The sequence below is a fragment of the Ctenocephalides felis genome, unplaced genomic scaffold (genome assembly GCF_003426905.1).
Source record: "Ctenocephalides felis isolate EL2017-DRISC unplaced genomic scaffold, ASM342690v1 CF-g0.4_SCAFFOLD_01886, whole genome shotgun sequence".
NCBI lineage: Eukaryota > Metazoa > Arthropoda > Insecta > Siphonaptera > Pulicidae > Ctenocephalides > Ctenocephalides felis.
The window spans coordinates 78,115,648-78,131,627 of NW_020538040.1; the positions used below are offsets into that span (position 1 = coordinate 78,115,648).

At 28.3% G+C, this 15,980-nt stretch overlaps 1 protein-coding gene across 3 annotated transcripts; it reads right to left on the reverse strand.

Moving 5' to 3' along the window:
• Positions 1-2,649: 2,649 nt before the first annotated feature.
• Positions 2,650-13,639, reverse strand: LOC113378594 (nucleoporin SEH1-like). Of its 3 annotated transcripts, none has more exons than XM_026619138.1 (7): positions 13,376-13,639; positions 13,153-13,309; positions 12,720-12,981; positions 11,682-11,915; positions 11,238-11,395; positions 10,409-10,546; positions 2,650-2,894 (listed from the first exon to the last, which is right to left on the reverse strand). In XM_026619138.1, the coding sequence occupies exons 1-7, from the start codon at positions 13,484-13,486 to the stop codon at positions 2,848-2,850; spliced, it is 1,107 nt and encodes a 368-aa protein (XP_026474923.1). In that variant the 5' UTR covers positions 13,487-13,639; the 3' UTR covers positions 2,650-2,847. The 3 variants fall into 3 exon arrangements, with proteins under 3 accessions (XP_026474923.1, XP_026474924.1, XP_026474925.1); XM_026619139.1 differs by having other exon boundaries at positions 2,650-2,908; XM_026619140.1 differs by lacking the exon at positions 2,650-2,894 and having other exon boundaries at positions 10,287-10,546.
• Between the last annotated feature and the right edge of the window lie 2,341 nt (positions 13,640-15,980).

Below are 15,980 nucleotides of genomic sequence, written 5' to 3' on the forward strand. Positions count from 1 at the left end.
TTTTTTTTTTTGGATTGCGTACCAAAATTTTCAATAACGGTACGGGAAGTTCGAGCAATTTGCCTAAGGCACAATGCCATGCACCCCCACTAGCTCTTCTAACATTTGTTCACAATACGGAAAGTTCCAGCAATTTACCTTAAGACGCAATGTCACACACCACTAGTTTTTATAAATTATCTTGAATATATTGTACACTATATGGACTTTTTTTCACGAATCATTAAGTATCTTCATTTATCATAATGTATATTTGTCTTGAATATTATGTAACAGGCAATAATATTATTTTAAATAAATCAGGAAAATCCACAAAAAATAAACACAAATAACCTTGTACCAAGAAATAAGTAATTTATTTCTTGATTATTTTTTATTTAATACCCGTTGAAAACAACTTTTTATTAGCATGGTTAGATGTAATGCACCTTCACAAAAAACAATAGATGTTCTATTGAATTGAAATTGAAAAAAAAACGTTATGAGAAAACACCAATGAAATGAGTATCTATAAAACTTATCATGATTATCTTATAGACTGTTAACAGTAGGTCTTCAAAATCATTTAGTATTTTTTATTTTTTATTGATTTTATATAATTTATTGTATTTTAATAAAAATTAAACAAAGCAGAACTGTTTGTTCCAAAGACAAAAATTATGATAAGTAAAATGAGAAAAACTATTATTAAACCAACGGGTTTTAGTTAACGGGAAAATGTGCAATTTTTATGTGACCAAAGTATTGGATGTGAAATATTGTTCAATTTATCATTGGTAACTTTTTAAATTGATTCAAAATGCAATAATCTTACTTTCGCTCGAAATATCGCTTATGTATAGTTCAAATAAAATCTTTAACATGAAACTATGATACGATATATATGATATGAATTCATACTTTTTATGACTTATTCGTGTATTATTCATCGCTTCTCTATACATTTCTATATATTTTTGATACGCCATTACATGCAAGAACATATTACATAAGAATAATACATAGAATCTACCTCTTGAATATTCAATAATATTTTTAGTGAGTCCAATGATTGCACGTTTTGTATAAGTTCGTCACACAGACACACACACACATATATATATATATATATATATATATATATATATATATATATATATATATATGTATATGTATATATAGATTTTTTGTTAATCGTGGAATAATTCTAGAGATTTTTTCAGCCAAATTGTCAAAATAAAAAACGATAAATACTTGAACTATTTATTTTGTACGTCACACCTTGTCATTCAGCAAGTTCAGCTTAATTCAATGTTTGACTTTTGTTTGAAAAATAGTGTAACATACTATATCACTTTATAAAATTGTTTACATTTTAATTTTAAATGAAATTTTGGTGTTAATTTTGTTTTATTACAAAACAATGTTTATTTCTTTTAGATTTTTCCTAGTATCAACTTGCTGATTTACGATACACATACAGTGTCAAAATGTACAAAACGAACAATTCATTACTTATCGTATTTTATTTTAATGATTTGACTAAAAGACACACATATACACAGGATGTCCCAGATCTTAACGTCAAGCCGAAACAGGGTGATAGTATTGACCTTAATCGGCCTGAAAAAAAATTGAAAAAAAAAAATATCTATCGAAGTTCAGAAATTATGAGCTTTGGTAAAATCACCATTTTTCGGTTATTAGAGATATTTTTTACTAAATTTGTTCGTTTAAACTTTGGAACCGTAATCACGAATAACATTTCTAGAATCACAATAAAAAACAATAACACAATTGCCTCAAGTTTTCAAAATCAAAACTTTTAGTTAAACTATGAACTTATTTTTTTTTTAAATTGTTCGACTTTGAGAAGCCCTCCTTTATATAAAATGTACTGAAGTGTGTTGGCAAATTTCATCAAAAGTTAGCGCGTTCATTCAGGATTGTAAAATGGTAAAATACTTGATAATTTTATTATTGAAAAATTTCGAGTACAAAAATAAAAATCTAAAAATGGCATGATTTTTTGCTTTGAATTAGTTCAAATTAACAAGAGAGAGTTCTTCGTGCGAGAAAGAAACATGTGAACTGAATTTGAATACCAGCAAAATTCATACCATTTTTAGGTTTTTATTTTTTCACTCGAATTTTTTGAAGTTTTCGGCGGTGTTTTACCATTTTACAATTCTGATTAAATGCGCCAATGAAACTTGCCAACACCTTTTTGTACATTTTTTAAGGTGGGCCTCTCAAAGTCGACTTATTTTTAAAAAAAAATTCATAGTTCAACAAAAAGTCTTATTTCTTGAAATGCTTGGGGCAATTGTGATATTTTCTTTCATCGTGATCGTAGAAAAGTTTAGATGAATAAAATAAAGTTAACCATAGTAATCGAAAATTGTCATAATTTCACCAAAGCTCTAGATTGCACTTAAAAGCTCATAAATTCCAAAAAACGTGAGATATTATTTTCCTTTTTTTTCAGGACATTTAAGGTCAATACTAACACGTTTCGGCTTGTGCCCCGTTAAAGTCTGGTATACCCTATATATATATATATATATATATATATATATATATATATTATTATTATTATTATTATTTGCACTCTGTCCGAAGACTTGGTGTGAGTTCACTAAATTGTTCACCTGTTTACAGTTCACTCTGATGCATTTCCCTGTTTATAGTTCGCTTTAGTACATTTTACTTCCCAAACTTTGGTGACAACAATTGTCAGGTGTCCTGTGTCTCAGCATTTCATTCTCCGTATTTTATTTTCTCTAACAAATATTCATCGATAACACGCTTTTTCTGGTCCTAGTCCTCCAGTTTGTCTGTTTTCCATCTGTCTTGTTTCAAATTAGTTCAAGGGAGTGCTATCAGCACTACTCCAAACTCATCAGCCCATTTTGCTTGAAAAAAAGTGCTATGAATTTATATTTACATCATAAATATTACGATATAAACTTACATTACATTTACTAATATTAATATACATACACGTATATTCGTATATACGCAATAATATATATAGAATATAATAAGAATAATATTCTGGTTTAAAATAAAGATTTGAAATATGACTAAAAACGTTTCATGTATACAACTGCAAATTATATATCTATTTCTTAATTTAAATAAAACGTAGCACAAACTAATTGAGAAGAAGTAAGTCCGAATGCTGATACGAGTGTAAAGAAACAATAATAATGAGTATTGTGATCAAAACTGTCGAATGATAAAATACATTTAATACGACTTGCTAACAGTTTTTTAGCAAAATATTGCCTAATAATATCGAAATTAATATACTCAGATATATCACAATTTTTACGCTTTAACAGAAGATTACTTTTTCAGGAAATTGATGGAATATTGAAAGAAGAATTTGAAAGCAAAATCGCAATCGGCTTTATTTAAAGAAAAAAGCTCTTGAAACGTTAGAATCAATAACAATATCAGAAATTATGCTAAAGCTTCATTCGCAAAAAAATACATGATGGTTTATTATAAACTTTTTTTATGTTACTATTAATGTACTTCAATAATCAATGTTATTTCCGTTGTTATAAGTGATAACATCGATTCTTGTTTGTTATGAAAACTAGAATTTGCTTATTTACACAATTCATTAAAAATTTGTTTTATTTTAGATCATAAAATAAATGTGACTACTGTTTCCATATAAAATATGAAATTCTCAAACAGAATGTTATGATTCATCAAAGTTTTAAACTTTACTAGCGGAAAAGCAAGGTTTAATTTTAATGAAATATACTTTATAAATTTGTTAAACGTTGCATAATTTCTTGAATAATAATTTAATAAATAATAATTAAATTTTATGTGACTTTTTATATCGGTAAGTAGGAATTGACGAGATATTAGTATTCCATAATAATCGGGAAGGCCTGTATTAATTATAAACGAAATTGCATTAATTAACAACAAGAGCAACAAATAACTATTGTTTAATTCATTAGACATTAATAACATACACGTCTTGCCATAATAAGAAGTATGAGCAAAATTGAGAGTGAAAACGCACATGAGTAATTTTCCATAGAGCCAAATATATGTATTGGACAATTAACAATTTTTGTTATTTACATACATTTACACCATTTTACAAAAAGTTATTATTTTTAACTAATAGTAAAAATCTAATTCGCTAATTAGATCATTTTATTTTAAATAAAATCGATTTCATAGATCGTCGATTTTTATGTGTGAAAAATCTATAAAGATTCAATTCAGACTTTTAATTGTAATTTGTGCCAGTGTGTGAAATATAAGAAATATTTGATAAATCTTAAATAATGTATTCGTTGTTAAATGTAAAATTATAATATGAGCTATTTTTGACAAAATTTCGAATATTGTTAATTGCAAACTTAGTTTTATATAATTTTATTCCATTAAAAATTTAATAAAACATTTTTAACAGTATTTTCACAGTTTTTAAAGAAAAATATATAACATACAGAGTGTCTTATACCTTGACGTCAAGCCGAAACGGGGTTGTAGTATTGACCTTAACTATCCTGGAAAAAATTAAAAAAAAAAAATGAATTGTTGTTTAGAAATCATAAGCTTTTAAGTACAACCTAGAGCTATGATGAAATAATTTCCAAACAACGTGAGATTTTTTTTTTCAGAACGGTTAAGGTCAATACTATGAACTTTTTTCGGCTTGTCATCAAGGTCCGCTGACACCCTGTATAATCGCAACTAGGGCGGGTCCTATATTGAATGCGATGCATGCGAAAAATGTAGACGCACGTCTTAGGGGGCGCCAGAATGAGATTCGGATATAAAATTTGCAATATAGTTTTTTTCCAATATCATTCAAAAAAAATTTTAAAAAAATACTAATCTTTCAACATTTTTAAAATACGATAAAAAATTTAACTTTAAACAAATAATCTGATACACGATGGGAAAGTAAAGATTAATACATACAATTTGGCTCTTACGATATCAATTCGAAATTATATTCAAAGGTATTTTAAAAAATTACTGTAAATGTTTACATAATTTTAATGATAGACTGTGAGAACCGTTAAAATAATAGAGGGGGGGGGAGCTTGGACCCCAGGACCGGCCCTGATCGCAACTATCATAAAAAATTAGAAAAAAAAATCCATTTATTTTAAAAATTAGGAGTTGTAAGTGCAACACGGGCCTCAGTAAAAATGTCACCATTTTATTGTTGTTAATTTTTGTTTTCATTTAAGTTTCGGATCCGTAATCGTAAATAACATTTCTAGGACCACGGATGAAAATAATGACACAATTGGCCCAAGTTTTCAAGAATTAATACTTTTTGTTGAGCTATGAATTTGAAGTTTTCAAAACAGATCGACTTTGAGATGCCCTCCGCAAACTTTTGTTCTATCAAAAGTTTGCGGATTGTAAGTTATTAAAATACTCGATAGATTCGTAATAAAAAACGAGTAAAAGTAATCAATAAGGATTACGTTTTTTTTAACTAAAAATAACACGAACGGCTAACGCATTTCGCTCACATTCAGTTCAAATGTTTTTGTACCTTGAAGCCTGCGCGTACAACAAACATTTGAACTTATTTGTGAGTAAAATGCACTAGCAATTATGTTATTTTTAGGCTTTTATTTTGTTACTCAATTTTTTTTTTATTATGAAACTGACAATTCTGACTAAATGCGCAAACTTTTGATAAAACTTGCGAATACACTGTGGTACATTTTTTTTTAAAGTAGGGCCTCTCAAACTCGACCAATTTTGAAAATTTTAAATTCATAGTTCAACAAAAAGTCTTAATTCCTGAAAACTTGAGGCAATTTTGGTATTTTTACCGTGGTCCTAGAAACGATTAGAAATTCAAAGTTTATATAAATAAAATAAATAAAAATGAACCACAATAACCGGTTGTACTTGAAAGCTCATAATTTTTAAACTATGTGCATGGCGTTTTTTTTTTTATTTTTTTCATGATCGTTACAATCAATATTATCGTCCTGTTTCGGTTTGACGTTGAGTTCTGGAACACTATATATATATATGACCTACGCGAAAAAAAAAACAAAACTGAAAGCCGAAACACAGGACCAGAAAGTATTGAAGCAGAAGTTTGGAAAGGAAAATGTATAAACGTGAATAGTGCTAGTGGAATTCTAACGGAAATAATGAACAAGGGAGGGAAAGGAAACTAGTTGAAAGTGCATTTAGCCTTAAGACAAGTTGCAAGAACTTCCCGAAATGTGTAAATAATTACTTAATTAATCCTTTAGAATAAGCAATTTGATCTGTCTTTCACAATAATTTTTTATTCTATAAATTATTAAGAAATAAATATTAAATTAAAATAAAATAAATGAAAAAGATATTAAAAAAGAACTCTTCTTTTCGAGACATGTTATATGTGTGGAAAAATTTTAACGAGTGCATTGTGTTTGTATGTATAGATAAGGAAACTCGAAGAGCTTTTCGTTTCGTCATTTGTTGAAAGAGTGAGATAGATAAACATTAGTGGCGCTTTGGCCGGCGGAAAAATTACGAAGTAGAGACATTGAAAATATAGCTTGTGGATTTAAGCTGTAATCATTAAGCAAAATATTTTTTTCAACTATTAGTTACAAGAAAGCGGCTCGGTAGATTTTCATCTAAAATTAATCATCATCATTCCCAACTAATATCTTTCGAACAGTTTTTGATTTTTTAAAATCGATTCGGTAGAATGAGCTTAAATGTGAACGAAAAGTTCAACACTTTTTTCCAAATTACAAAGATACGGCTCAGCCGATCGTCGCACAAAACTGACAAACGAAAATCCTCAGATACATCAAATGGCTTTTAAATTTCTGAAATCGGTTCAGGCGTTCTCGAGCAAACGTCGATGAAAGGTCTAATTCTGACAAATGCCGAAAAACGACACTAATTTTTGAAAACTTTGACGCTAAATTTTTAAAATTAAACGACTTGTCGTAGGGCCGTAATATTTTAGTATGATCTATAAGACTACGGTATCTACCGTCAAAAAAAAATCATAAAAATCGTCGAAAAAATTTTTTTAACATGTTAAAAAAAGTGCACTTTATTACAAGAAAACGGCCCGGCCGATCTCTACCAAAAACTAATCAGCACGATTCCCAACCAATATCTTTCGAACGGTTTTTGAATTTTCAAAATCGATTCAGAATTGCGGGCTAAAACGTGGACGAAAAACTTTTCACTTTTCTGCTATTTACAAAGAATCGGCTCGGCCGATCGCCGCACAAAACTGAGCAACGCTAGTCCTCATCGAGATACATCGAATGGCTTTTAAATGTTTGAAATCGGTCCAGCCGTTTTTGAGAAAACGTCGATTTACGGCAAAAAATCTGTTCACACACACACACAGACACACACATACTTTTTTTCCAAATTTGGTCTCATTCGATTCAGAATGGCTTGAAACGTCGAGAAAACAAAATTGGCGAATCGAATTTTTTTATGAAAACATAAACTTCTCCTTCGGTAAGTTAATAATCGATTTGTGGTGCTCCCAACCATGGACCTGCCTTCAGGCAGACTACCATTTATTATTATAAAAATATAAACATAACTTCATTTAAATAATTATTTATGTAATCGCCTGTTCTTAAAATCGAGAAATCATTAATACACTTTAATTACCCGTTATATTTTTTAATATTTACTATAAAATATAAAATTTGTGTGACGTGTTGCAGGTAAGGACACAAAGCAAGTAATTCTACCCCGGACGGATTAAGCAGATCTAGATCGTTTGCTGTAATCTTAGCCTCTGGTCAACTATCTAATCCTGTAATCAACTCAGACTAATAATTACAGATACTAATCAGAATGCTTTCATATACGACTGCTTAATAACAACGAACAATGTGTACAAACGTACACATAGCACCGCTGGCAGTATATTTACATATTCTCAACTTTTTTTTTAGATATTAGAATTCACCTGTTTTCAGTCTTACAATATATAATATTTTTAAATTATGTACATGGTCTTTTTTATAAATTTTCTTCATGATCATTACAATACTGTATATATGACTGACGAGTGGTATGCACCCACCCCGCACAAAACGATACAATGTTATTGGCCAACAACAATAACCGGCGTTCGTTGTTACCCAAAAAGTATACCAATTCAAAAAATCTATTAAAATTATATTGCAAATTAGTCTAAAATCAATCTACGATTAGTTAACATCACTTAACTGTACTATTTTAGTATATAATCTAACCCATATTATTCAGATACAGTAGAAGCTCCTTATTTGCGGAGGATACGTTCCATAAAAATGCCGCGAATAAATAATCCGTGATTGTAATTCATTTAGCATTATGGAGTATACCTTGCAAGGCAGTAAAATAAAACAAAAAATATATATATACAAAAAAACATTTTTAATTTTAGTTTTTGAGCGTTTTGATTAATTATGATCAGGCTATGGCAGTTAGGAAGTTCAGATTAAAAAAAACTTGAGAATATTCTCTTGCTCTGCGGTTTTTAACAGCTTCTTCAATTCAAACTGATAGTCAACAGTCTCATCAAAAATTTACCTCTTGAAAATGAAGCGTTGTTGCGTCAATATTCTGATAGAAATCGCACAGATCATTTGTCATTTTTAGGTCTTCAGTATGATTTTTCAAAATAAATGTCACGTTTTTATTGCTTGTTGAAACAAATGGATTGCTTCTCTTCAATAGATTGGGAATGTTTCGTTTCGAGTCAGTTTGTGTCAAATTTTACTATAAAACGAAACAGCAACGTTTAAAAATATTATTATTCATTGAGTAATAAAAAATGTTTTTTTCTTCATTTTGTTCGTCTAAATTCTTAAAAACACCGATAGCGGCCAAAACGGCCAGCCAAGACAATGAAAGAAGGCGGCTTATGTCGTTTTTTTTTTTATTAGTTCAAATGTTCAAATTTACAAAGGATATTGTGCCCACGAATATATGAATAGGGCCGCAATTTATCCGCAAATAGCAAATAGCGAAAACGAGAACACAGAACTTCTACTGTATATCATTATTTAAACAATTGAACATTTGTTGTTAGAATCTCATTTAGCCTCAATTATATCCAGTTTACAATTAAATTTTTATCTAGATTTCTCATCAGTGGAATCTCAAATCACAAGCTCTCAAAATTGAACATCAATCAGTAACTAAATCATACACAAAAACAAAACAATTCATAAATTTTATACATTTAAGGGGGTATTCTACTGTAGAATTTTGAAAAAATCGAAAAAAAAATTTTTCCATATTTTCAAAGTTTAGTTATTCAAAAATATGTCATTAAAAGGATTTTTCAAAATTACTATTATTTCCTGAGTTATAGCCGTTTTAGTGACGTGGCCTCGGTTAGGGTCCGACCGAGTCTCAAAACTTTGAACGCGTTTTTCTCGGAACTACTTTTTTCGAGCTGGCGGTAAGGATATCTCGAGTTCTAATTAACCGATTTACTTCAAATTTGGAGAGGATCTTCTCTATACATCGCTTTATCGTATGGACCTTGCTCAAAACTATAACTTTTCATTTAGTATTTTTAAAAAATTCGGAATTGTTAAAAAAAACATGAAAAAAAATTTTTTTTTTCAAACTGCCGCCATTCAACCAAAAAAATTTTTTTTAACTTCTCCAAGGTTCTTACGATAGCGGCATCTATTATAATTAAGAATCCATCTATTTTTTATGTTTCAAATCACCAGGAGGGTTGGAATCATGTACGCCAGGACACCCTCTTTTTTTGGGAACCCCCACTTTGACTGCTCATAACTTTGTGAATTTTAATTATTTTTTTTTAATAATTTTTTTATGTAATAATAAAATATCAATAAACAAATGATAAAAAAATCGATAGTAAAAATATTATTTGTTTCCTTTATACATCGCTTCAAAAACCGGGCGAAATTCATGCGTCTACAGTAGAATACCCCCTTAAATGTGTAATTTCTAGCACTAACATCCAAGCGTATTCATTCAAATAAAAAATAAAATTCTCGTTATCATTACATTTATTGGATTGTTTTGAGAGACAGTCAATTTCTTTTCCATGTTTTTCAAAAATTATCTATTTTGACAAAAAAAAAATGTTAGTAAAGATTTGTTATGAGCCACGGACACTAAATACAATGATTTCACAATGGACACATTCACCATTTAAAATTAATCATATTGTTCTACCTAACATATAGCAAATTCAATAATATAAAATATTAATTAATCTAAAGGACAAATATTACATAATAGAAGAAATAAAATTATAGATAAAACTAATAAGTTGGCCCAAGTAAAATTAATAATTTTATTATGAAATAAAGAAGACAGTATTAGAAATTTTTTTACACATTATTAAGGAAAAGAAATGCTAACTAATGCCACGGTACTTGATTAGGATGACTAATTGTACCTAATTTATAATATCTGGTAGTTGAATGGGCCGCTACAATATTGTGTGTAGCATTTGCAATAGCGGATATATCATTTCCAGGTTTAAAGCCATCACCTTTTAAAACAGCTGCACATTTCCATACTTGTGTGTAACTCTCTATAGATTTGAAAAATGTCATTACACATTATTTATCTTGCAAGATCTTGATATAATGTTACAAAGAAATTGCATGTCATTTTTAGTTATGTATATAATGCATAGAATATTAGATAAATATATCAACAATAATTTTAATTATTATGTTTTACTAACAACCTAAAAATTTATATATTCAAAATATATATATATATATATATATATATATATATATATTTATAGCACGGTTAACGAAGGGTTGCCTGTATATACATATATACATATACATATATATACATATATATATATATATATATATATATATATATATATATATACCTAAAATGTTAAGTTTTGATATTTCCTAGTTTGAATTTGTAACTTGCTGAATGATGATACATATACAAAAACGTACATAATAAATAGTTAACATTTTTTTTGTATACCTGGCAACAAAACATTTCGAAAATATGTTTATATATATATATATATATATATATATATATATATATAAATATATATACATATATCCATGTTCTGCATATTATATCAATAACGTTCGCAAAACACTTATGTAGAGCATAAGCAAATTGCATCAAGTACAATCACCACTGTTTTTGGGGCATTTCAAAATATTAGTTTTTGTGTTATATTTAAGTAAACTGAAAAATAACTTAAAGTTTATAAAAAATAAAAGGATAAATCTACATACTTGTCCACATTCGTACACAGCCATCATCGCCAGAAGAAGATAATGTTGTTCCAGTAACATTCCAGCAAACTCTCCATACTGTACAATAATGATCAGTAAATTGTGCTACAGTCTGTACATCTAGTTTTGGAACAACTTGCGAACATAAGTTTAACTCACTGCAATTAAAAAAAAAAAAAGTTAAAAAAATAAAAAAATACAGCATGCATAAATGAATTATAAATATGAAAAAAAAACTTTCAAATCAGTGAAATGCAAAGAAAATAAAAGTTTAATTCAAAAGACATAACTATACATTGCATCATTCCTGTTACACACATATCATATATATATATATATATATATATATATATATATATATATGTGTGTGTGTGTGTGTGTGTGTTTGTGTGTGTGTGTGTTACAAAAGTAACCTTAACTACTATGCATGAAATAGATACTCACTGTTGCGGCTTGAGAATTATAATTCGTACATCTTTTGTAGCAACTGCTAACATATGATAGCTTCTACCTAAGTTCGGAGCAAAAGATAGATCATGTACTGCTTCAGTTATACTAGAGATAACCTCAGATTTAGACCAACGTCTAGCATTCTCACTGTATTCATATATAATCACTTTACCACCTGATGTGCTGTTTACTTCATCGCTGCCTACAGCAATCATAGGTGGATGTAATCTAAAATGTTAATTTTAAGTATATACAAATATAATATTTTCTGTAATCATATGTTCAGATGTTGCTTTATTCTCATGCATAAATACTAATTCTACACTTAGTTCACATATAAAAATTTAAGATTCTGTATTTTGCGCAAGATAAAATTATTTTATATTAGTAGGTTCTAATATAAAATACATCTTCTAATGCAAAGGTATCAATTTAATATCAAAATATGTTAATAATTGTTAAAAATAGTAAGTGACCCTAAGCATATCCAAATAAACTATAATGAACATCTATAAAAACTGTAAATTAATAAATTTCACTTTTAGATTTAAATTTGTTTCTTGAATGTGGTTTTTTTTTGTGTTTATCAAATAAATTGTGTGTTGCAGAAAAGTCAAACTGGAATATATAGAAACATAATTTAGTGTTTTTTTTTATTATCTGGATAAATGGATGTCCATTATAAAGCTTTTTTTATTGTGAGTTTTATATATATATATATATATATATATATATATATATATATATATATATGATTTAGTAGTTAATTTTGATGTTGAGATATATGAGTAAGTTCCTCAAGGGCGATACATCAAACAAAGAAAAAACAAAGATTTATAAAATAATCTTTAATTCCAATAAAATTAAAGATTACTTATATATATATATATATATATATATATATATATACATATATATATAATTGTTATGAACCTGCCTTCGGGCAGGGTCCTTCGGTCATAAATATGAGATATATTTATGTATGTATTATTAAGAAAAGTATTAATTTATCACATATAAATACAATGTTACCTAAACATTGAGGGATTCCAAGCTAAACAACTTAGTGGAAGTTTAACAGCTATTTCATGTTGTAATGTCCATTGGTTTAAATTCATTACATCAGGAGCTTCATATATTCTAACAATACCGTCAGCCGAACATGTTGCTAGTATCATTCCTTGATTTTTAGGTCCAAATTTAACATCAGTGACAGACGTACGAGAATCAACCAAGCTAGTTCTTCTTTGCCAACGTCGCATTCCTTGCACACCTGGTATGACTGTTTCCCCAACTATAAAAAAGAGATAAATATTAACTCAACTAGTATTGTATACCTAATACTTACTAATCAGAAAACTACCAATCTATGAAACATAGTTGTTCTTAACAGAAGTTTATAATAAATAAAAAAAACTTGTATGATTGTTGCAAATGAAGAATGTAATGAAATTAATAGCATTACTAGTTTCTTCCCAAACAGCAGCAGTTCGATCAAAAGAGCAAGTTGCTATTACTTGCCCGAATTCTGGATGCGCCCATGTTACCTTCCAAACTGATCCACAATGAGCTTTCCAACTGGCCGTTACAATCCAATCTCTTTGTTCATCTAAATCCCAAACCTGGAAATCAGAAATTGATAATCAGTTGAAAATATCCATTAAACAACCGTTTAACGTTTCACTAACCTTTACAAATTGATCACTAGAGCATGTTGCCATTCGCTGTCCATAAAAATCGTAATCAATGTCGTGAATAACATCTTTGTGCTCTGCATTGATGGTGCGTGCTTCAAACATATTTAAGCAATTCAAAATTTCATCGAACCTTGTGTTAAAATATTGATTGGAGAGATATTCATGGGAATATCACCATACGCAAGTATAAAAATTCAAAACAAACACATAACGCACATAACCTAAAATAATTCGAAGATAAGGCCGTGCAAGAACAATTTGAAACACCAATGACACGAAGCTGTCAACTTGTTTCGAACCAACACCACCGCGAAGAGCCGCGTTTTACAATGACCGTTTGCGTTTGTTATTTTAAAATCACTGTTTTTTATGTCAGAACCGTCAGAACATTAGTTATGCCTAAGATCCAGAATTTCAGATTTATGCGATATAAAATGTTGGATAAATAATTTAAATGGAGCATTCGTAACCTGTCGTTGTTTCTAAAAAGTGCAGTTATCCGTACTTGTAATTGGACTTACAATTAAAACAGCTTCTCTTAAGAGAAATAAACATCATTTATAAGTCAAAAATTATAATACAATATATATAGTACATAAGAAATATTACGTAGTTTTAATATATATACACGAAATAGTCTTGCTATGTAAAATTTATAAGTTTCACATAGTTTTATTTAGTAAAACTTATAAATTTTACATAGTAAAACTCTTTTTTTAGTCATACAAATCGACCCGCCCTAATGTATATACAGGGCCGGTCCTGGGGTCCTCAGCGCCCGCATGCAAGATTTGTTCTAGCGCACCCCCCCCCCCCCAAATATATTTAACTGTTTTAAAAGTTTTTCATTGAAATTATATAAACATTTACTTTATTTTTTTTAATTTTAATTAAAGTAAAGTAAATAAATGAAGTAAAGTAAATAATTATAATTAATAATCATTCTGGATTTTTGTACACACACTTTAGTACGCAAAAAATTAGATATAATCTAAAAGCGTATAAAATACATTGATTTTAAATTTATTTAAAAAATCGAGGCTATTCGCGGGTTGATCATAATCAACTTAATGAAATATTTAACTTATTTATTATGCGATTTATTCTAAAGAGCAACCTATCACGACAAAAGAGCAAAAAAAGACATAACACTCGTATTTCATGTTTTAAATTATATTTTATTTTAGTTTATTTTTTCATTATTTGCAATATCTAAAATTGAATTAAACTTCTCCTTATTGGTATCGTAAGGACCGAATTGTATTCAGCGTTACTTTCCCCTTATATTCAGAGTATCAGATTCTTTTTTTTAAGTTAAACTTTTTAAAGTGTTAGTAAAGATTAGTAAAAGATGCAAAGAAATTACATATTCCCTTAACTATACTGAAACAAACAAATTATATTTGTATCTGTATTATTTCTGCATAGTTAATAATTAAATTATGTATAAAAAAATCTTAAAGATTTTTATTCCTAAGTACATTTTGCTTTCATTTTTCATATTTTGCAGTTTGCAACAAAAACAAAAATTACAATACAAATTTTCGGGATAAACAAGCCATTTTTTGAGCACTGACTCCCCATTTTCCATTTTCTCTATTATAATTAGTATATATTTCTTTAACAAGTTCCATTTTAATTGAATCAGCTTGCTATTTTTCATCAATAACGCTCAATAATTAATTTAAACTTTCGTAGGTTTGCTCTTACGGGAATGAACACTAAATATTTTCTTTTTCGATTCCATGTTAACTTCAAACGAAGAAAAAAATTTAAGAGTACATTAAACAATAAGCAGAACAATAATTTACAAATTTGCAGAGTTATTATTTGGTTAATTGTTTCTATTGATATCACATTGCAAACTGAATATGCCTTTTATTATTCATAGTTAAGTTGGATTGTTTATTATAATCTATTAAGTATTCAGGATTTTATATTTAAAAAAATAAAAAATAAAATATTATAAATTCCATTTCCGAACCTCGTTTTGGCGCCCCCTAAGGCGTGCGCCCGCATTTTTTGCATGCATTGCATTCAAGGCAGGACCGGCCCTGTGTATATATATATATATATATATATAGGGTCAGGATAGAAAATTGAAATCTCTGCAATGTTAGAATCCTAGACAATATAACAATAGAATCACATTCACTTTTTTGAGCAACATTTGGCAGTATTTCAATTCTTTTTTGCTATGAACCCTTTGTACAGAAATTATAACGTACTTCAAATATAAATATCCATAAAGTAATAAAAAGCTGATAAAAAGATGAATTTAATGTCCTGTGTCAAAAATAAATAACATTGTGTTGAGATGCATCCATGACATAATGATTAAATTGAATTAACTGATACTAAAGACAACTAAATGCTATAAAAAGCAAGTAAGTATGTAATTAATTAATTACATTATTCCTTCATTCATTCCTTCAATTCATTACATTATATTCCTTAAGGAATATGGAAACACATGCAATATGTTTCTGTGATAATAAATTCTATAAATATTCATACCTGTAAAAATGTCATACTTATGTTTATGTATTTGTATCTGTACCACATGAAAACCTTAAATATTTACCTTCTTTTTTTT

Excerpts from the sequence above, each read along its gene's own strand:
- LOC113378594 (XM_026619138.1), bottom strand. The coding sequence starts at position 13,486 with ATGTTTGAAGCACGCACCATCAATGCAGAGCACAAAGATGTTATTCAC. Across the intron at positions 13,310-13,375 it reads CTAGTGATCAATTTGTAAAG|GTTTGGGATTTAGATGAACA; the intron begins GTTAGTGAAACG and ends TCTGATTTCCAG. Across the intron at positions 10,547-11,237 it reads CTGTGTACGAATGTGGACAA|AGAGTTACACACAAGTATGG; the intron begins GTATGTAGATTT and ends TCAAATCTATAG.